Below are 23,610 nucleotides of genomic sequence, written 5' to 3'. Positions count from 1 at the left end.
GCTCGCAGATAAAACAAAATATTCTCACATTTTTTAACTTTTTTTTTTTTTTTTATCCCCTTTTCTCTCCAATTTTCGTGGTATCCAATCGCTAGTAATTACTATCTTGTCTCATCGCTACAACTCCCATACGGGCTCGGGAGAGACAAAGGTCGAAAGCCATGCGTCCTCCGAAGCACAACCCTACCAAGCCGCACTGCTTCTTAACACTGCGCGCCTCCAACCCGGAAGCCAGCCTCACCAATGTGTCGGAGGAAACACCGTGCACCCGCCCCCCTCAGTTAACGCGCACTGCGCCCGGCCCGCCACAGGAGTCGCTGGAGCGCGATGAGACAAGGATATCCCTACCGGCCAAACCCTCCCTAACCCGGACGACGCTAAGCTAATTGTGCGTCGCCCCACGGACCTCCCGGTCGCGGCCGGCTGCGACAGAGCCTGGGCGCGAACCCAGAGACTCTGGTGGCGCAGGTAGCACTGCGATGCAGTGCTCTAGACCACTGCGCCACCCGGGAGGCCTATTCTCATTTGTTTTAATCCATCCATCAATTTTTCACTGCTCATGTCCTGTTCAGGGCTGCAGGAGCAATTGTCCATTATTTTAATAAAATGATACTGGCCTACGTTGGCCGTTGCTAGGTAAAACAGGTAAACGCCTCCTTTTGAATCAGTCTGCTCGGTCATTAGCTCAAAGCTAACCCTTCGACAAAGAAGATGGCGAAAAGAAAAAAAGATGACGAGTATCGTACATTTCAGGACGAATGGACCGAAGAATTCGCCTTTGTGGAGAGAGCAGGTTCTGCGGTGTGTCTAATTTGCAATGACAAAATTACATCGATGAAATGGTTGAATGTAAAGCGGCACTTCGACAAATTCAGAGGCTTATTATACTGACATTTAGTTGAATTCACTTTTAAAATATATTATATGGCTCTCACTGAAATACATTTCCAAATGTTTTGCTTTCATGGCTCTCTTAGTCAAAAAGGTTCCCGACCCCTGGTGTAGATGAAGAGGAGGAGACAGGTTAGTGAAGGATTTTTAAGCCTTGAGACTATTGAGACATGGATTGTGTATGTGTGCCATTCAGAGGGTGAATGGGCAAGACAAAGTATTGAAGTGCCTTTGAATGGGGTATGGTAGTAGGTGCCAAGCACACCGATTTGAGTCTGTCAAGAACTGCAACGCTGCTGGGTTTTTGACGCTCAACATTGTCCCGTGTGTATCAAGATTGGTCCACCAACCAAAGGACATCCAGCCAGCTGGGGGTTGGCTCCTCTCTTGGGATAACATTTTCCATACTAAAAGCATGTATCTTCTTTAAAAGCACAGCCATGGGTGTATTTCTTCTGCGCAAGGATGAAGTGGACCGACAAATGCCTTCAAACCCCATTTGGAATTTGAGAGTGACCCTGAGTTTAGACTGCGGGTCACTACATACACTCGCCAGCAGCAGTAAACCAAAGAGTGTAAAAGCAATGTATATTCAGTATTCACTCCCTTCATACATAGAGGAAGCACAGTGATGCTAAAGGGATGGGATCTGACCTTGACCCAGCATGGCGTACCTGTAAAAGCTTTCGGTTTAGCAGTTCTATATCTCCGGCTCTGATTTAATTTGTTTTTTGTCTTAAAAACTTCATAAGGTAGTTGATTTAAACCGACTTATAGCAGTTTATAGCAGTTTATTGCGATTTTCTGGAATTTCTTTGTCATGCGTCGTCGCGAGTTGGACACCTCTCCGGCATATGGCTAACGTTAGCTGCTAATTACACGGTTGAAGAGGACATCTTTCAACCAAAAGACGATTGTTCTGGACAAAGGACACCTTGCCCAAGATTCTGATGGAAGCTCAACAAATAGTAAGAGGTCTTTATGCTATTAATTCGTATTTATGTTGAAAAATGTGAAACAATAATTCCGCCATGAATTGCGGTGCGGTCTCGCTTTAGCGCACGCTGTATATCATAGTAACGTTAATTTTAAAAATCTAACACAGCGATTGCATTAAGAACTAATATATCTTTCATTTGCTGTCCAACCTGTATTTTTTAGTCAAGTTTATGATTAGTTATCGATTAGATTAGGTGCCTCTCCAAGATGGCGCCGGACAGATTGCTTGAAGTTTGACTACTAATCACATTGTATAACCACGATTTGTGCCGTTAAATATGCACATTTTCGAACAAATCCTATATGCATTGTGTAATATGATGTTACAGGACTGTCATCTGATGAAGTATATGAAGGTTAGTCAAGAATTATATATCTTTTGCTGGTTTGTTAGGATCGCTAACCTTTGCTGCTGGTAAACGGCTTGTGTTTCTGGCTATTGTGGTAAGCTAATATAATGCTATATTATGTTTTCGCTGTAAAACACTTAAAAAATCTGAAATATTGGCTGGATTCACAAGATGTTGGTCTTTCATTTGCTGTACGCTGTGTATTTTTCAGAAAAGTTTTATGATGAGTATTTAGGTATTTGACGTTGGTCTCTGTAATTATTCTGGCTGCTTCGGCACTATTTCAGATTGCAGCTGCAATGTAGAACTGTGATTTATACCTGAAATATGCACATTTTTCTAAAGGCACCAAAATATCAAATGTAATATAATTTTGAAGATTGTTACACAAATAAATTTTGACTCTTAGGATACTGTTTTCTCAACCATGGTTCATAGTTTACAATTTTATAAACTCCCAGATCACACCGAAATACAATTTAATTGACGTCACTGTTGAGTTTTTATCAGTTTGGTAAACGCTCATCCATTGTGACATAGACAACCATGCCGTAAGATTCCGTATAAAACCCTGTAATTCTAAGAAATCAGTGTCAGATGGTTTTGAACTCAGTCAAAACCACTGTAGTCAGTTGACAAATGGCGATAATGAGTAGGCTTACGTTCCGTAGTTTTTTGACAGCGAGCCCGCTGAGATTGATCCGCCAGCGGCTGCTTCTGTGTGCAGCTGGCCTGATGCGTGTGACCGGTTCAGCAGTCTACTTGTATAGGAAGTATTACGGCGTCGGTGAGGATGCTCAGGCCACCTTGGGAAGCATGGACCATGTTACAGTTCAGGACGGTACGTTTACCGAGTTTACACTGTCCAGACAGCAATATTATATATTAAGTCCAGACTAAATACTATGTTGAGTATTCGTCCCAAATGACACCATATTTCCTACTACACTACCTTAGCCCAGTGCACTAATTAGGGAACATACATAGGCGGAAATCCCAGGGGGGATTCACAACCCCCCATCCTGGGAATAATATGATTTGCCCGCCCCAATATATCACTGGAAACATAACTGTAATTTCAATAATATTAATAATATGCAATGAAAGCACTTGTGCTGATTATACACTGCCTCCCAGCCCTCAGAAGTCGCACACGATGCAGGTACTGTGCACAGTGTTGCCAACTTAGCGACTTAGTCGCTTTATTTTTTTGGTCCATGTAGATTGTGAAGTATACAAAAATAAATAATGTTATGGTTAAAAATGTTCATGTTTTACTGTGACTTGTTGTAGGCTCCTAAGTGGACCATAAGGTTAAAAACCAAACTAAATTAAGAAAACTAAACACTATAAAAAAAAAACTAAAAAAAACGAAGTAACTCCGCCAGAGTGTCTCTTTTGGGTCACTTTTACCGGTCCCAAGCCCGGATAAAGGAGGAGGGTTGGAATTGTGACATTAAAAAAAACAAGAATCGACAGAAGAAAGTTCATTTGTAGTTCTAAACATATTTAGGGTGTTTTTTACTCACTTTTTGTCTCTCCCACAACGTTATTCGTTATTCCTCTCTCCTACAGCGTCCATCACAATTACATGCCTATGGCCAATTATGCAAATTAGATGATTAGACGTAATTTAGCGACTTTTAGGACAGCCAATAGCTACTTTCCTTACTGAAGAGTTGGCAACACTGATGTGCTTGTGTGGGAATCTGACAGTGTCTGTCGTTGGTGGCTGACATCCAATAAGTAGTTCAAACAAAGGATATGTTAGACATTTCTTTACTTCTACCATGCAATACAAGAAAACACATTTATAACCGTAACCAGTCTTAATTTTCGCTGCATTCAAATTTCAGGTCACTATGTTAGCTAGCGGTTAGCTGATGTTTGCTATCTACAGTAACATCAACCAGTGTTTGCAGCTATATGAGTGTGAGTCAATGAGCGAAGCTAGCAAGGCAATGTAGTGTTAACCTTGAGCGGGCACAGTATGTTAGGTGATTTGTGACACATTCAATCTGGTATCAGGACAACAATGTGATGCAGAGTCACCGGAACAGTACTGTTGAGCTATTTTGATCACACGCAAGCGATAAACGGTGAGTGCAATTCTCGCATACGCCCGGATTCAGCTGGAGCGCCTCGCAGGGCTGGGACCGAGAACTGACTCGAAATGCTGCAATCAACCTTTGTTATACGGCTGACAGTGATAGTTCCAAACTCATCACGTCAGCCTCTCACAGTAGAGGCTGAGCGTGGTCCAGACTCACTGGCCTGTCGGTGGCACTCCAGATGTCTGGCGCTGTTGCTGTGTAAGATTACGCTTCCTCGCCCTAGAGACTGAAGTCAGACAGTTCTGTAACACTGTTGAGCTATTTGCACCTGCGTAGAAAGCATACTGTTCTCACTCAAGGTGAACCACAGTATTCTACAGAACACTATCTGGGGCAAAATGTTACCATTTCAGCGCATGTCTACAGGCACAAAGCAGACACAGCATACAATATTCAGTGACAAATGCCGTGGTCGCGGGCTATCCTGCATAAAACACAGATCCTCACAGTACGTTCAACCCTAACGATATGTTAGACATTTCTTTACTTCTACCACTCAATACAAGAAAACACATTTATAACTGTCACCAGTCTTCATTTTCGCTGCATTAAAATTTCAGGTAACTATTTTAGCTAGCGGTTAGCTGATGTTTGCTATCTACAGTAACATCAACCAGTGTTTGCAGCTATTTGAATTTGAGTCAATGAGAGAAGCTAGCAATGCAATGTAGTGTTTCTTAGCTGGCAAGGTAACAGAGGGTTTGTGTCTACCGTCTGAAAGGAACTTATAATGCACGTAACTAACGTGAGGTTAATCCAGGCAATCGCACCATAGCGATGTTGTTTTATGTTGGCAGGGTTCACACACACACAATAGCTGAATTTGCAGAGCTAGCGAGCAAACTAAAGAAAACATTAACTATCAAGCTAGATATTACCGATTCCATTTATGTGGCGTCGTCAGAGATGGAATCTTTGCTATTGTCAGTTTATTCCAACATCAGCATGCAGCTGTAGTGCTTCGAAGTCCCTGTGATAAGGTTAGCGATAAACTGAACAGAACTACTCTCTTCTACCATTATCTTAAATATCTTTAATGGTCTCTTTGCAAAAGCTAAATTGTCGCTAGGGGACTTTGAAGCAACTATGTGCCGATCTTGGAGGAAACTGACGATGGCAAAGATTATATGCAATTTCAGCTATTGTGGAAGCCAGACAATATAAAACAAACTATATTCAAATGACAAAAGGTTGCAGCATACCTTGTGTAAATGGTGAACTCATACAGCGGTCAACCCTTGTCACTGCAATCCGTTTCACATTTGCTAGTGTAATAAATACCATTTAAAATAACACAAGCATATTGCTATTACGTTGTTATAACTAACTTCTTTCAAAACAGGGTTTCTCACAAACTCATAAGCAGATACTGAGACCCACACACACCCAGAGACAGATGGCTGGCACAGACCTTTCATAAACACTGATAAGAAAAGGGTGCTTGGTTCTGCATTTCACGAGATACTGAGACACACACACACCCAAGGACAGAGGGCTGAGGCAAACCTTTCATAAAAACTGATAAAACAGGAACGTCTACGCACACACAAAATCTCCTGTTTTAGCTGAACATTTCACAGAGACACACAGATATGTCAAAATAGGAACATCTACGCACACACCTAAACTCCTGTTTTAGCTGAACATTTCTGAAGACAAAGAACTCTACTCAGAGCCAATGGGACAGTGATACTAGCCTGAAGGGGACCTCGCCCAACTCATCAGGACCAACCAGAGGACCAGAACTTCCAGACTCAACCTACTTTCTGTGCTGTATAAAATGTCTATGCACTCTGTTATCTGGGCTTTTTTCTGCTGGTTCCTTATGAGCTGAATGAACGAGTCCGTATACGCTTGTACCAGATATCTTTACTCTTAAATTAAACTGTCGCTTGTCATACAATTTACCACCTTGTCTGAATCGATCCTTGACCGGCTCACCCTTCTCCATATCCCATTATCAACACTAGCTGACTAGCTAGCTACCTTTTAGATCGAAGTCCATCTAGAATGATAGAAGCCCAGCTACTGTAAATAACCTGCACACTGTGTGTGTGTAGCCATCCAGGTAGAAAAATGGCTGGCTACACACAAAAAAAAGATGGACATCAGAGTTTTTTTTTCAGTACACCAAAATGCAAAGTAAGAACCCTAGTAGCCTAATATCTCAAAGACTAGTTGGTAAAATGTTAATAAGGAAGAAGTGAAATGCTAATGGAAATGTTTCACAATGATGTCATTAGGCAGAACAGGCAACAGATGGCACACAGACAGAGCTGGGGACAGATGGGTAGGGACAGACTGGCAGAGACAGGGAGAATCTAATTTCTGTTTACTGGAGTTTAGCTACATCTAATAGCTACATCTAATGCAGAATATGGGAAATATTGGGAACTGCTAAAATTTTCAATCCGCTCAGCCTGTATTAATTATGGAAAACGGCTTGCTTTAAGAAGGAGATGTGAGGTAGCTGAACTCTAAGAAAATTGCGGATATCACAGAGATTGAGGATCTTGATCTTAATGAGAAAGCTAAATTGAATGATTTACAGAATCAACTAGATACATTGTATGAGGAAAAGGCTAGAGGAGCTTTCATAAGATCCAGAAAACTTGAAAAAGGCGAAAAGAACAGTAGATACTTTTATAATTTGGAAAAGAGTAGAGGGGAACTCAACACACTTCGGAAATGTAAGATGAATGGGGTTACCACTGAGGATAGAGAGTTATCAGACTTTACCACTAAGTTTTATGAGAATCTTTACTCCTTAGATAACAATTTGTGTGACTCTAAGGATCTCCTTGATTCTATAGAGAATGTTAATTCGGTTAGTGAAGAATTCAATCGGTCTTGTAAAGATTCTAGGTGAAATGTTTGCCATTTTGCTTAGTTTACACAAATCCAAATCTACAAGTGCATATGGTCATTGTTAGTGCAGGTTGTAAAAGAGAATGTGTTCTTAATGTCTTACCTGGTTAAATAAAGGCAAAATCTTGGGGTAGGGGTTAGAGGTTGATTTGGGATTGGGTGTTTGTACACATAAACTTCCTCTAAAACTGGCTCTTTTGTGGCTCCTCCCTTTCAGGTGCTGTGTACGTGTAAAGAGTACAATCGCTACAGTAGCTACATCAAGTCAGTTCAGTTGCTGTGGGAGAAGCAGTGCTGTGCCCAGCAGGTTAGAGTGGTCTACTTTCTAGATGCACAATTATAAAAACACAAAAGCTATATTGTAAGACACACCTTTCCATGCGTTTTATTTCAACTGTGTATGTAACTTGCTGCCGCTCATGGATCGGGAAAGGGTTTTCTGATCAAGTGACAAGACCAGGAAAAACTTGCAAGGGTGCAAATTAATCTCTCTCTCTCTCTCTCTCTCTCTCTCTCTCTCTCTCTCTCTCTCTCAGAAAATGCTTTTGAAACAGTTCCTAGTCTTGCAGCAGCAAGGGGAGGTTCCGTCCCACATCTCACTGACGGATATTAGAGAATGGCTCATTGCCAAGGGTAGAAACTACTTCAAGAACACGTGAGTGTTATTAGAATCTTTTACCCAAATTTGTTAAAAAAAACATAAGCAAAGGTGTGGAATCACGTTGACCTCCTATCTAGCAATAACTTAAGAAATAGATATGGTGGACAGTTTGAGTTGTAGAAAAATGAAGGTAAATCATGTTTTATGTTCCCTTGTATGTGAAGGTTTCAGAGTGAAATTGAAGAGGGGAAGAACCTTCACTTGGCCGAACTGGCTTGGGATGTGAAACGACGCCTCAGGCTTGAGGAGCTGGAAAGAGAAGTGTGCAGGGAGCTGCGCCTGGAGCGCCGAATCCGCTGGTCGGTGATTGGACAGGTAAGGATGGAACAGTGGCACTCCTAGGGCTGATATCAACTCATAGTTGCTTAAGCAGCAGTAGAACCTCAGTGTTTCTGTTGGTATCTTCATCCATTTGCCTCTCTCTCTCACCCGTCTCTCTTAGCCTGGTAGCCAGATGGGAGATTGGAGACCCCTGGGCATGGAGACACACACACCTCTGGGAATGGACTTTCCCTTCAGACACTCCACCTCCTCGATGGACACTCTTTCCAGTCAGATCTCGACTGAGAACCTCGAGGTTGCTAGGCTACATACTGCCAGACCACAAACTACCAGATCACGTTCTGCCAGACCACCAACTGAAAGACCTAGCAGTGACTCTGATCACTCTGGAACCTTGTCGACTGTGACGACCTGCTCACCACATTCAGCTAGCCCGTCAGTGGTAGGTCATTTTGGTCATGAACATGTTCCCAGCTTTCACTCTTTGGGGGCTGTAGACATATTACTGCTTCCCTGTCTCCCATCTCCTGGGAAATCCATATCCAAGTACAGTGCCAAGAAAAAGTATGTGAACCCTTTGGAATTACCTGGACTTCTGCGTAAATTGGTCATAAAATGTTATCTGATCTTCATCTAAGTCACAACAATAGAGAAACACAGTCTGCTTAAACTAATAACACATAAACAATCATACTTTTTCATGTCTGTATTGAACACACCGTGTAAACATTCACAGTGCAGGGTGGAAAAAGTACACTCAGCAAAAAAAGAAAGGTCCTTTTTTCAGGACCCTGTCTTTCAAAGATAATTCGTATAAATCCAAATAACTTCACAGATCTTCATTGTAAAGGGTATAAACACTGTTTCCCATGCTTGTTCAATGAACCATATACAATTAATGAACATGCATCTGTGGAACGGTCGTTTAGACACTAACAGCTTACAGACGATAGGCAATTAAGGTCACAGTTATGAAAACTTAGGAAACTAAAGAGGCCTTTCTACTGACTCTGAAAAACACCAAAAGAAAGATGCCCAGGGTCCCTGCTCATCTGCGTGAACGTGCCTTAGGCATGCTTCAAGGAGGCATGAGGACTGCAGATGTGGCCAGGGCAATAAATTGCAATGTCCGTACTGTGAGACGCCTAAGACAGCGCTACAGGGAGACAGGACGGACAGCTGATCGTCCTCGCAGTGGCAGACCTCGTGTAACAACACCTGCACAGGATCGGTACATCCGAACATCACACCTGCGGGACAGGCACAGGATGGCAACAAACACTGCCCGAGTTACACCAGAAACGCACAATCCCTCCATCAGTGCTCAGACTGTCCGCAATAGGCTGAGAGAGGCTGGACTGAGGGCTTGTAGGCCTGTTGTAAGGAAACCGGCAACAACGTCGCCAATGGGTACAAACCCACCATCGCTGGACCAGACAGGACTGTCAAAAAGTGCTCTTCACTGACGAGTCATGGTTTTGTTTCACCAGGGGTGATAGTCGGATTCGCGTTTATTGTCGAAGGAATGAACGTTACACCGAGGCCTGTACTCTGGAGCGGGATCGATTTGGAGGTGGAGGGTCCGTCATGGTCTTGGGCGGTGTGTCACAGCATCATCGGACTGAGCTTGTTGTCATTGCAGGCAGTCTCAACGCTGTGCGTTACAGGGAAGACATCCTCCTCCCTCATGTGGTACCCTTCCTGCAGGCTCATCCTGACATGACCCTCCAGTATGACAATGCCACAAGCCATACTGCTCGTTCTGTGCGAGATTTCCTGCAAGACAGGAATGTCCATGTTCTGCCATGGCTAGCAAAGAGCCCGTATCTCAATCCCATTGAGCACGTCTGGGACCTGTTGGATCGGAGGGTGACGGCTAGGGCCATCCCCCCCCAGAAATGTCCGGGAACTTGCAGGTGCCTTGTTGGAAGAGTGGGGTAACGTCTCACAGCAAGAACTGGCAAATCTGGTGCAGTCCATGAGGAGGAGATGCACTGCAGTACTTAATGCAGCTGGTGGCCACACCAGATACTGACTGTTACTTTTGATTTTGAACCCCCCCTTTGTTCAGGGACACATTATTCCATTTCTGTTAGCCACATGTTCAGTTTATGTCTCAGTTGTTCAATCTTGTATGTTCATACAATTATTTACACATGTTAAGTTTGCGGAAAATTAACACAGTTGACAGTGAGAGGACGTTTCTTTTTTTGCTGAGTTTATGCGAACCCTTGGTTTTAATAAATGGTTGACTCTACTTTGGCAGCAATAAGCTCAACGTTTTCTGTAGTTGCAGATCAGACCTGTGCAATGGTCAGGAGGAATTTTATACCATTCCTCTTTACAAAACTGTTTCAGTTTAGCAATATTCTTGGGATGTCTGGTGTGAACCGCTCTCTTGAGGCCCTGCCACAGCATCTCAATCGGGCTGAGGTCAGTACTCTGACTGGGCCACTTCAGAAGGCATATTTTCTTCTGTTGCAGCCATTCTGTTGTTGATTTACTTCGGTGTTTTGGGTCGTTGTTCTGTTGCATCACCCAACTTCTGTTGAGCTTCAATTGGCGAACAGCCTTACATTCTCCTGCAAAATGTCTTGATAAACTTGGCAATTCATTTTTCCATCGATGATAGCTAGCTGTCCAGACCCTGAGGCAGCAAAGCAGCTCCAAACCATGATATGATGCTCCCTTCACCATATTTTACAGTTGGGATGAGGTTTTGATATTGGTGTGCTGTGCTTTTTTTTTCTCCACACAGTGTTGTGTGTTCCTTTCAAAAAACTCAACTTTAGTTTCATCTCTCCACAGAATATTTTGCCAGTAGCGCTGTGGAACATCCAGATGCTCTTTTGCGAACTTCAAACGTGCAGCAATGTTTTTATTTGGACAGTCGGTGGCTTCTTCCATGGTGTCCTCCCATGAACACCATTCTTGTTTAGTGTTTTATGTTAGAATGTTCCAGAGATTTCTTTAAGTCTTCAGCTAACACTCTAAGATTCTTCTTAACCTCATTGAGCATTCTGCGCTGTGCTCTTGCAGTCATCTTTGCAGAACGGCCACTACTTTCTCCATTTATATACAATTTGTCTAACCGTGGAGTGATGAACATCAAGGCTTTTAGAGATACTTTTGTAACCCTTTCCAGCTTTATGCAAGTCAACAATTCTTAATCTTGGGTCTTCTGAGACCTCTTTTGTTTGAGACATGGTTCACATCAGGCAATGCTTCTTGTGAATAGCAAACTCAAATTTTGTGAGTGTTTTTTTAGGGCAGGCAGCTCTAACCAACATCTCCAAACTCGTCTCAATGATTGTAGTCCTGTTTAGCTGACTCCAAAAGCCTAGGGGTTCACATACTGTTTTCAACTTACACTGTGAATGTTTAAATTATGTATTCAGTATAGACAAGAGAAATACAATAATTTGTGTGTTATTAGTTTAAGCAGAATGTGTTAATCTGTTGTTGTGACTTAGATGAAGATTAAATCACATTTTATGACCAATTTATGCAGAAATTCAGATACTTCCAATAGGGTTCATATACTTTGTCTTGCCACTGTATTTGGATGATATGATGTGATATGCGTTTGCCACTTTGGCAAATGTAAAAAGTCTAGATTAGGAAGATAATTAAGTTGCAACAATGGAGACCACACATTTGATATAGAGTAATTGCTAAAAAAAAGAAAGAAAGGTATACTTGTTAAATTTACTTAAAACAAATGTTTTGATATGGATTAACATGTGTTTTGATTTCCAACATACTGTAAATCTTAATCAATTCTGTTGATGTACCTTTCTGTGGTCATATATACAGATTACAGTTAGGGACTTGCTGCTCATGATTGGGCACATAACTAGCTCAGTATTGGAGGAGGTAAATAGCATCCTGATCCCTGCCTTGGTTGACCTTATAAGGCTGAGAGCTTCAGAAAGTGCTGCAGAGAGTATGCTCCCCATCAGCAAAGACACCAACGAAGATTAAACCCAGGGCTCTGTCAGCTGTACCTCCCTACTCTCCAAAGTCAATGTGATCTGTCTCACTCAGAGTCCTGACAGTAGTTCCTCCCCAATCTCCATTGATGAACCAGTCACTGCTGTCCAGACTTATTGTAGCAGCAGTTCTCTCTGAGCACACTTTTCCTCCAGTCAGATCTCTACTAAGAACCTCCTGGGTGCTAGGCCATGTTCTACCAGGCCCCAATCTGCCAGGCCCCAATCCACAAAACCACCACCTGCTAAACCACCATCTGATAAACCACCATCTGATAAACCACCATCTGATAAACCGCCACCTGCTAAACCACCATCTGCTAAACCACCACCTGCTAAACCACCACCTGCTAAACCACAATCTGTTAAACCACCACCTGCTAAACCACCACCTGCTAAACCACAATCTGCTAAACCAACACCTGCTAAACCACCACCTGCTAAAACACTGATAAACCACCACCTGCTAAACTACAATCTGCTAAACCTCCACCTGCTCAACCACAATCTGATAAACCACAATCTGCTAAACCACCTACTGCCACTGACTACTCTGGAACCTTATCTGCTGTGGTAGGTTGTGGGCATGTCATCCCTTTCAAACTGACCTTGGCCCCTTTCTCCTCCTTACTCTCCAGCGAAGAGACCAACACCAACCTCCCCTCCAGCAGCCTCACCTCCTCGTGCTCCATCAAGCTTTTAGACAGAATGAGTGACATTCCCCAACCTCCCCTCCAGCAGCCTCCCCTCCTCGTGCTCCATCAAGCTTTTAGACAGAATGAGTGACATTCCTTGCTCCCTGGCTGTGAGCTCTATTTCAACTGTTCCTGGACCTGACTCTAGCAGCAGCCCTATGCGGGAGAATCAATTTGCTACTAAGGTCTCGTCGATCTGCCTCAGCCAAGATATAAATGGTCAAGGAGGGAGTCTGACACATCCAGCCCCTTTGGGTGTTTCCCTCCCCTCCATTATTGAGTGTGCTGGCAGACTTGTATGTTCGGTCATCTCCCAGTCTTTAGCAATTGCTGAGCCGCGGTCAAGTGTGAATGGTGAGGAGGGCGCTCCATCTCCCACCACAGTCTCCCATTCTCCTACAAGGGTGTTTGTCAGCCACATAAGGAGTAGCCCACTAGGTGAGGACCTTGTAGATTCAACACTTGCGGATGTTATCTCTGTCCTGAAAATGGAGGGAATTCTTTCCTCCTCTCCGACTTTGGAGGAGGAGCTGCTTGATCTCTCCTCCAGTTGTTCTTCGTCATCCAGCGAAACACTGCAATGTGTGTCTGTTGGCCCTCTTGGCAGTGGGTCGGAGACGTCCTTCAAACTTCTTGGGGGTCGTACTCTGAGTATCGCCACCCCAATGGCCCATGTTATCACAGAGGACTTAGAAGTCTACAGTGATGAGATCATTGATGAAATCCTTATTATAATGAGGACCAAAAAAGATGATGACAGTGGAAGTGACGTCTCTGGTGCATCAACACCATGCAACACACCAGCACCACAGAGCCGGTCCTCTTCTGCACTGAGGGGAGTGCTTCCCCATGACAGGAGGATACTCAGCTCTTCAAGACCGGCGGGGGTGTTTTACAATATGTCACAGACCCAACCTATGAGAAGCTTTTGATTGGACCCCACATCAACGACGTCAATGTGGTTGTGCACACGATTACAGTGGAGGAGTTGCCTGTTGAGGGTTGTATTGCGCAAAGTGAAGCCATTCATGGCCTTCACAAGAAGCAAGAGTTACCTTCCAGCACCAGTGGCAGAGGAAATGAGACCCCGAGCCTTACTAATTGCCTACTGGAGGGTGTAGTGGGCAAACTGGTACGGAAGATACTATTTCAGGGCCTTGACATCCCTGAGGTACCCATGAACGACAGCCGCTCGGAGAACTTTAAGCTACAGTATGAACTGGTTACAAAGCTTTGTCCTCTGATGGTAAGGACAATCATGGCTACAACCATAGCCAATCAATCACCTACTATTCAAGAAGCAGTGATGTCTTCCGAGAACATCCATGTAAAAGAGCTGTGTGAGGCAGGTATCAAACCTCTCAAAGAGAACAATGTACCCGATGACTCTGAGACAAACATCATGGTCAGAGGGGCTTTGAGTGAAATTGAATCCTGTATGATTGAGACCTCCGACAAGGACTCTCCCAGTCTGCATTCCACCCCAGAGGTGGTTGTAGACCTGATCACCAAGCTGCTTCATGTGTATGAGCTTCACTCAGAGGACTTTGCATCACCTGTGTCATCCCCAACCACCACTCTCTCTGATGTGGCAATGGACATGGTGGTTTCTGTCCTTCGGGACATGTCCGATTCCCCAGACGTTACCTCAGCATTGGAAATGACCAAGGATCTCAAGACGCCGTACTCCCGCCCCTCAAGTGCAAGGATTGTAAGTGCCCTCTGCAGAGAGCTGGAGGAGCATACGGGCTCTCCTGATGCTCTGAGGTGAGCTTTGAGCCGCGGCGAGATGACAACAGCCATTGCGAGTGCAGTCACCAGGGAAGTCAACCGTCTGGGTTCAATCGTACCCAAAGTCTCTGTCCGGCCGCTCTCCTCAGACATCTGCCTAAGGACAGACCAGGACACGGTCATGGTTAAGAGCCGATGTGGCTTGGCTTAGGTGAAGGCATCCCAACCGGTGTATATTATTGTTCATGTAGAGGATATCATTGTCCGGCTGCTGTCTCTGATTGTTCCTCGGACCCAGGATAAACTGGCCAGCTGGACCTTAGTTGAGGATGTGACCAACAAGCTGTCCAGTGCTCTGTGGGTGAGGGTGACTAACAGGTGGAGGGAAGCAAATGTCTGCCTGAAGGCAACAGACATCTTTCAGTTGGTGCTGTCTGTGCATAGAAAGTTGATGCAACGCTATGGCACAGAGGAAGCCCTACAGAAGATACTGTGCCACAAGGCACCCAAGCTGCACAAGGACATTGTCTGTCTTGTCACGAACGGAATTATGGATGCACCATCCAAACTTCAAGGCACCAAAAATCTGGAATCTACACTCAACTTGAAAGAATTGACAGCCTTGTTTAATGAAATGACAACCCGTTAATCTTTGAATAAGAAAGCTGAGCCGAGCAGCATTAAGACTGAGATTGAACAGCCGGAGTGGTCCACTGTGGAACAAGTGACATCCGGTTCCACCAGCTTCATTAGGGAGCTTATATTAGAAGAAGTCCTGATGAAGCTTGTCAAGAAGATATGCCGTATGCCAAAAAGGACCAACAAGGGTCAGCGCATCCAGATCAGTGATCTGGTGACTGAGCTGATCCGATTGTTCGGTGGCCAAATATCTGATTGAGGAAATGGAAAGCCAGCAAAAAAGTTTCAATTCTACGATGACATCGAAGCTGGCAGATGTCATCTACACTGACCTTCAAACGCTCCTTGAAAATTGACGATTTATTTGAGGATCAGGAGATGCTTTCCATTGTCTCTGACATTGTTTCCCACAAGCTACTGGCCATCTTGAAACCCTCAGTGCCCAACCCATATGACCGCGAGACCTCAGACCTTGAAGACTCATGCAGTGATGATGTGGAGGATGCGGAATCTGAGGGGGTGTATTATGCCACCGGCAGAAAGGTAAGACAAGCTCAGATTACTCTTGAATGGTCATTGGTTGTGCTTTTTGATATCGGCACCAGTAAGTATAGTTGTATAATTATAGGAATATGTAAAGGAAGTGAGATTGAAGTTTAATTGTGCATCCTTGAATTCTGATCACAGTCCAACATGAGCGTCGTCCTTACAGACACTACAGACCAGCCAGAGATGTACATTGCGGTGGATTCTCCACCTATGAGTGAGTATTCCTGGGGGGAAATGTTCTTATGGGACAATTATATATAAAGAAGTATAAAGAAGTAATAAATTATTGTTTTATCAGACAATTGTCCATCTGAAATTCTTACATATTTTCATCTTCTTGCCAGATAAATTATCCAAGTTGAGGAAAGGCATCTGGGGCTTCTTCTGGGGAGTCCAGAAGGCCTGGAAACGCTTGGTCACCTGCAAGTCCTCTGGGTCCTCTGATGGGTAGCCTGGATGAGGTGCAGCCCATGTCAGTTGCTTTTGCCAGGCTACATCTGAGGAGGACACCACAACTGGCCTCAATACAACATTTTTATTTTTGTTGTTCATTTCTGTTTTAATTTTGAGTCCCCTAATGCTGCTATATTTGAACCAGGCTGTCAGTGGACTAGCTTACCATTAGTTTATACTCCTTAACCTTTCTGAACCACCCATCCCGGTACCGGGATAATTGTCATCAGCAACACTGAATAGCATAGCGCCACAGTCAAATAATATTACTAAAAATATTTATAATCATGCAATCACAAGTGAATTATACCAAAACACAGCTTAGCTTGTTGTTAATCCACCTATGGTGTCAGATTTTGAAAATATATTTTACAGCGAAAGAAATCCAAGCTTTTGTGAGTGTAGTTTTCAATGCTACATCAGCTAACCCCAAATTAGCATAGTCACGAAAGTGTGAAAAACAATAAAATTCATCGCTTACCTTCGATAATCTTCGGACGTTTCCACTCACGAGACTCCCAGTTACACAACAAATCTTCTTTTTGTTCGATAAATATTACTTTTATCACAAAAAAACGCCATTTGGGTTGTGCGTCATGATGAAAAAAACGATAGCCTCATTCCGGTCCTGAAAGGAAGACGGAAATTTCCAAACGTATCAGATTAAAAAATATTACTAAAAATATTTATAATCATGCAATCACAAGTGAAATATACCAAAACACAGCTTAGCTTGTTGTTAATCCACCTATCGTGTCAGATTTCTTAAATATATTTTACAGCGAAAGAAATCCAAGCTTTTGTGAGTGTAGCTTTCTATGCTATAACAGTTTAGCCTTATATTAGCTTGGCTAGCATGGTCACGAAAGTAAGAAAAGCAATCAAATTAATCGCTTACCTTTGATAATCTTCGGGTGGTTCCACTCACGAGACTCCCAGTTACACAACAAATGTTATTTTTGTTCGATAAATTTACTTTTATCACAAAACACCGCCATTTGGTTTGCGCAATATTTTGCGGAAACAAAAGCCTTGTTCCGTTCGACAAATCCCCAAAAGTATCCGAAATGGTCGTAGAAACATTCCAAATGTTTTTTTATAATCAAACCTCAGGTTGTCTTTAACAAACATAATCAATAATATTTCAACCGGAGCATAACCTATTCAATAAGAGAGAAAAAGAAAAATGGAGAGCCCCTCTCTCGCGCGCAGGAAATATTCGGAGGACACCTGACCTGTTTTGAAACATCTCGCTAATTTTTCAAAATAAAAGCCTGAAACTATGTCTAAAGCCTGGTCACAGCCTGAGGAAGCCATTGGAAAAATAATATGGTTGATACCCCTTTAAATGGAGGTTAGACAGGCCAGGAAACAAAGTTAAAAAAAAATATATCACTTCCGGGTTACTTTTTTCTCACAATTTCGCTTGCAGAATAAATATTATTTTTCCTCACAGACAACATTTTGACAGTTTTGGAAACCTTGGAGTGTTTTCTATCCTAATCTGTAAATTATCTGCATATTCTACGATCTGGGCCAGAGAAAATGTACGTTTACGTTGGGTACGTATTTTGAAGAAAAAAAAACAAATTCTGACCCCTAGGGCTAATTAAGGAAGATCCACTATAGGCTACTCAACACCAAAATTCCATCTGGGTCTTTTGATCCCTTAATAGCTCCCACTCCTGTAACTAGGCATGTGAGCTTCTAAATGTCATTCAGACATCTACAGCTTCTCCTGTGATTAGGAAGATAAGCTAAGAAGCCCAACCAATTGACTAGATTTGCTGTACATCTGATGCCCTCTCCCTATTGTAATCATTGATCCACGTCCATTGCAGCCTCTACATTTGATGTAGATATATAGCCTAAATTAAAGAATTAGAAGGAGGGTAGACCGACAGCAGCTTCTACTCTTACGATTAGGAAAGTGGTGCTAAACTTTTTGGGCTTTGAGGAACTATGTATTTTATTTTTCAATCACTTACATCCTTTTTAATGGTTGTTTTAATTTGTAAGTCGCTCTGGATAAGAGCGTCTGCTAAATGACTTAAATGTAAATGTAAACCTTTTGTATTGCAGATTTTGATTAATATTGTATCTTTCATAATTGTTCATTTTAATTTAGGTATTAATTTGATGACATGGGACTAAAGCGTAGTTTATACCCTACATACGTACACAAGAAATAACTACAAGCTCCTACACAAAAAACACTCTACACAAGAATGCAGGAACTGTAACGGCTTTCTTCTGTGGACGAAGGATCGGACCAAAGTGCAGCGTGGTTAGTGTTCATCATTTTTAATAAAGAACATAAACGTGAACACTACAAAATACAAAACAACAAAATGTGAAAATGTCTGGTGCAGACACACGAAGACATGAAGACAACCACCCACAAAAACCCAACACAAAACAGGCTACCTAAATATGGTTCCCAATCAGAGACAATGACTAACACCTGCCTCTGATTGAGAACCATATCAGGCCAAACATAGAAACGGAAAACTAGACACACAACATAGAATGCCCACTCAGCTCACGTCCTGACCAACACTAAAACAAAGAAAACACAAAAGAACTATGGTCAGAACGTGACAGGAACAGCATTTTGTGAAGCGTTCTTGTGTTGCACACGAAGGGTATGAACTAGGCTTAGTCATTTTATGACTTCTATAAGGGTATATAATGGTATCCATAGTGCAGTATTAAGATTTTCATTATGGAGCTTTATATTATAGTAGAAATAATGTAAATTAATAAAAGTTAATTGATGTATGTCAACTTGATGGCGATATTTGCTTGCTCAACAAAAGCTATATTGGTGTTAGACGGTCTGAAGTTGCATGACATTCACGTATGTATTTAATTGGCACGGCCCTGAAAGGGGTAGAAAAGGCCTCAAGATGGCGACAAATATATTCTATCAGAAAATCGAATCGAGTAAATGTATTTATCACATGCGCTGAGTAGAACAGGTGAAATGCGTACTTACATCTTCCTCTAACTCTGCCTTGGCAGAGAAGGGCTTGATGAATCATATACAGTATATTGAATTCAGAGTTTCTAGAGTGAAATACAACATTGCTGTCTGCCAAATTAATTAGCAGTATTAAAGCAGTGTAATATACACTGAGTGTACAAAACATGAGTGCTCTTCCCATGACATAGATGGACCAGGTGAATCCAGGTGAAAGCTATGATCCCTTATTGATGTCACAGTGTAGATGAAGAGGAGGAGACAGGTTAGTGAAGGATTTTTAAGCCTTGAGACTATTGAGACATGGATTGTGTATGTGTGCCATTCAGAGGGTGAATGGGCAAGACAAAGTATTGAAGTGCCTTTGAACGGGGTATGGTAGTAGGTGCCAGGCACACCGATTTGAGTTTGTCAAGAACTGCAATGCTGCTGGGTTTTTGACGCTCAACATTGTCCCGTGTGTATCAAGAATGGTCCACCAACCAAAGGACATCCAGCCAACTTGACACAACTATGGGAAGCATTGGAGTCAACATGGACCAGCATCCCAGTGGAATGCTTTTGAGACTTTGTAGAGTCCCTGCTCCGACGAATTGAGGCTGATCTGAGGGGGAAAAAGGGTGCAACTAAATATTAGGAAGGTGTTCCTGTTGTTTTGTGCACTCAGTGTATATACTTCAGGTTGTATATATTTGAAGTTACAGGAGCATGTGAGTCTTACGGCCAGCTGCCATATTCTTGCATGTATTCTGCATCCGGAACCGTGAAGCCTGGCACGTGAGTTTAGTATGATGTGACATATGATATTTATGCACCACATGTTAATGTGACTACTCTATGTTTGCCTAACTTGGGGAGACAAAGAAGGTAATACTTACTTTCAGAAGAGGACTTAGACATATTGAAAAAGAGGACTTTATCATGGCCCATTCATCCTAGCAGGGAAGCCCCTCTCTCAGAGGCTGAGGCGAAGAGGAGCAGTCGTAAGCCCACTCCATGTGAGTGGCTTTACTGTAACCTCAGGCACAGTGGAACGGGGAAAGTCATCCGTATAATTGTTTTGAGGAGATCCAGACTGCATTTCAAATGGCACCCTATTCACTATACAATGCATTACTTTTGACCAGAGCCCATAGGGGTCTAGTCAAAAGTAGTGCACTGTATAGAGTGCCATTTGGGATGCATGTTCAGACTCAGCTTTAATAAGGGGATTAGGTCTGCTAGCCAGTGTTCCGTCTCTCTCTCTCTCTCCCTAAACTTGATCTCCACTATAAAAAGCAGCTAGACATTATCTCACATTTCTTTTAGACTAACATTTCGTTTTCAACAGTGGAGATTTGTATAAACATTAGTCTCTCTCCGACATTTGCAACATTGTTTCAAATATTCAAATTCGATCTCCAACTGTCCCATAGTAATGAACGTGTAGGGGTCTGGAGTCGGGTGGAGAAAGAGAGATGCCAGGCAGCGTTTCTCAGCCAGTCTAAATCATGAATCAGCTGGCATAATTTTTATGGATTTATAAAAAGAAATGTCAATTGAAAAAAGGTAAAACGAAACGAAGGGCAGCTAGTTTGCAGTCTTTCCAGCTCCAGTTTGAAGTTATTGTGTTAGCTGTGTTGTTGGCTAGCTCCTCTGACCAATAGTGTCCTAACAAGAGAGCACATTTTTTATGCAGGGTGAAATCGTACCTGATTAGGTCATTGTTATTGATGTATTCTCGAAGCCGGTGTTTGGAGGATATTGTCACGCCTGCTCCCACTCCCCCTCCAAGCCAGGCTACCCGTCTGTACATGCACCTGTCACCATCACTACGTGCAGCAGCGCTCATTGGACTCACATGGACTCCTTCACGTGGTTGATTGCCCCTGTGTATCTATCTGTTCCTCGTGGTGTTCCCTGTGTACGCATTACGTGGTGTTGTGTGTTCATGTCCAGACGCTGTTCCTGTTCTGTTTAATGTCTTTCAGTTATTAAACCTTCACTCCCTGTACCTGTATTGGCACTTCGTCTCAGGCCTATAAACACCCGTGCCAATATATCCTCCAAACACCAGCTTCTCCGGCATTATCACTTAAATATCCACAGCCCTTGGAGGCTGGAAAGTCCCACCTAAAATGTAATTTGCTCATCAGAGGGCCCGTTACGGCTTGCTTCAAACAAAGCACAACGCTGGAAATCTGTCCGCACCCACGGAAACTAGTCCCATCGTTCTATGACGAACACAGATGATTTTATATCAAATTCAGTTCCTTGTTGGTTTGGCTGTACACTGAGTGTACAAAACATTAGGAACACCTTCCTAATATTCCATTGCACCGCTTTTGCCCTCAGAACACCCTTGTCGAGGCATGGACTCTACAAGGTGTCAAAAGCGTCCCATAGGGAAACTGGCCCATGTTGATTCCAATGCTTCCCATAGTTGTGTCAAGTTGACTGGATGTGCTTTGGGTGGTGGACCATTCTTGATACACACAGGAAACTGTTGGCACCTACTACCATACCTCGTTCAAAGGCAATTCAATCTTAAATCTTTTGTCTTGCCCATTCACCCTCTGAACGGCACACATACACAATCCATGTGTAAGGTGTGTAATGTAAGGTTTGAAGCAAGTTTCCTGCAATTCTACACATTTTGTAATGACTTATGCCATGTTAATAAGATATCTATCTGAGTGTGAATGACTAACAAAATAAATGGGTGCCCTCTGGAGGTCAGGGCTCCTGGGCACAGCATTTGGCCATAATTATTACTAGTTTAGATAAGTATGTGGACACCTGCTCGTCGAACATCTCATTCCAAAATCATGGGCATTAATATGGAGTTGGTTCCCCCTTTGCTGCTATAACACTAGATGTTGGAACATTGCTGCGGGGACTTGCTTACGTTCAGCCACAAGAGTATTAGTGAGGTCGGGCACTGATGTTGGGCAATTAGGCCTGGCTCGCTGTCGGCGTACCAATTCATCCCAAAGGTGTTCGATGGGGTTGAGGTCAGGGCTCTGTTCAGGTGAGTCAAGTTCTTCCACACCGATCTCGACAAACCATTTCTGTATGGACCTCGCTTTGTGCATGGGGGAATTGTCATTCTGAAACAGGACTGGGCCTTCCCCACACTGTTGCCACAAAGTTAAAAGCACAGAATCGTCTAGAACGGCATTGTATGCTGTGGTGTTAAGATTTCCTTTCACTGGAACTATGGGGCCCAGCCCGAACCATGGAAAACAGCCCCAGACCATTATTCCTCCTCTAACAAACTTTGCAGTTGGCAGTATGCATTGGGGCAGGTAGCATTCTCCTGGCATTCGCCAAACCCAGAATCGTCTGTCGTTCCAGATGGTGAGGCTTGATTCATCACTCCAGAGAAAGTGTTTCCACTGCGGCACCACTCTAGCCGACGCTTGGCATTGTGCATGGGGATTTAAGGCTTGTGTGCGGCTGCTCGGCCATGGAAACCCATTTCATGAGGCTCCCGACAAACAGTTATTGTCCTGACGTTGCTCCCAGACGCAGTTTGGAATGTGGTAGTGAGTGTTGCAACCGAGGACAGACAATATTTACGCGTTACACTCTTCAGCACTCGGCGGTCCCGTTCTGTGAGATTGTGTGGCCTACCACTTTGCGGTTGAGCCGTTGTTGCTCCTGGACATTTCCACTTCACAATAACAGCACTTACAGTTGACTAGGGCAGCTCTAGCAGGGCTGAAATTTTACAAACGGACTTGTTAGAAAGGTGGCATTCTATAACAATGCCACGTTGAACGTCACTGAGCTCTTCAGTAAGGCCTATGGAAATTGCATGGCTGTGTGCTTGATTTTATATACCTGTCAGCAATGGGTGTGGCTGAAATAGCCGAATCCACTAATTTGAAGGGGTGTCCACATACTTCATGTATATGCACAACCACATTTTACTGAGTAATTGTTTTGGGGGGTACATTTATTTCTTTATTTTTGGTCGGGGGGCCCTCTAGCAGTCGGGGGCCCTATGCAACTGCTTATGTCGCTTATGCCTGGAACCGGCCCTGATGGCCAGTGTACAAAGCCACCTCTGTTCCTTTTGACATTCTATACCCTGAGTTGCTCAATATCAAGTACGCCATTTAGCAGACGCTTTTATCCAAAGGTTGAAAAGAGGTTGAAGATTCCTTTTTCATTGTCTGTTGTCATGTTTTAACCAATGCTACATCACAAAGAGAGCAGTCTCCTTGCCAGACAAATGCATGTGTTGAATGCAGTATACTTAGAGATGTGACTGACATGTGTACATCTCCCTATATGTATGTGTCATGGGTCAGGGTTACAAATACTGTACATGTATTCCCTGAGAACTGGTGGCTCTTTTCTCTCCCTCATCTGCCTCACAGCACCTAATGAGAGATAGAGATTCAGCTATAGTCTGA

At 43.2% G+C, this 23,610-nt stretch overlaps 1 protein-coding gene across 1 annotated transcript; it reads left to right on the top strand.

Moving 5' to 3' along the window:
- The first annotated feature begins 711 nt into the window (after positions 1-711).
- LOC139555404 (uncharacterized) lies at positions 712-17,027 on the top strand. The gene is made up of 8 exons (XM_071369152.1): positions 712-801; positions 7,440-7,529; positions 7,759-7,877; positions 8,048-8,198; positions 8,326-8,607; positions 15,637-15,765; positions 15,910-15,985; positions 16,116-17,027. The coding sequence occupies exons 1-8, from the start codon at positions 712-714 to the stop codon at positions 16,220-16,222; spliced, it is 1,044 nt and encodes a 347-aa protein (XP_071225253.1). The 3' UTR covers positions 16,223-17,027.
- Positions 17,028-23,610: the final 6,583 nt, after the last annotated feature.

This window comes from Salvelinus alpinus, chromosome 26, assembly GCF_045679555.1.
Source record: "Salvelinus alpinus chromosome 26, SLU_Salpinus.1, whole genome shotgun sequence".
NCBI lineage: Eukaryota > Metazoa > Chordata > Actinopteri > Salmoniformes > Salmonidae > Salvelinus > Salvelinus alpinus.
The sequence above is the reverse complement of the archived record's forward strand: the minus strand, read 5'-3'. Positions and strand labels throughout refer to the sequence as shown.

Coding starts and splice junctions, on each gene's coding strand:
- LOC139555404 (XM_071369152.1), top strand. CDS start 712: ATGGCGAAAAGAAAAAAAGATGACGAGTATCGTACATTTCAGGACGAA. Junction 7,878..8,047: donor AGAAACTACTTCAAGAACAC/GTGAGTGTTATT, acceptor TTGTATGTGAAG/GTTTCAGAGTGAAATTGAAG. Junction 8,199..8,325: donor GCTGGTCGGTGATTGGACAG/GTAAGGATGGAA, acceptor CGTCTCTCTTAG/CCTGGTAGCCAGATGGGAGA.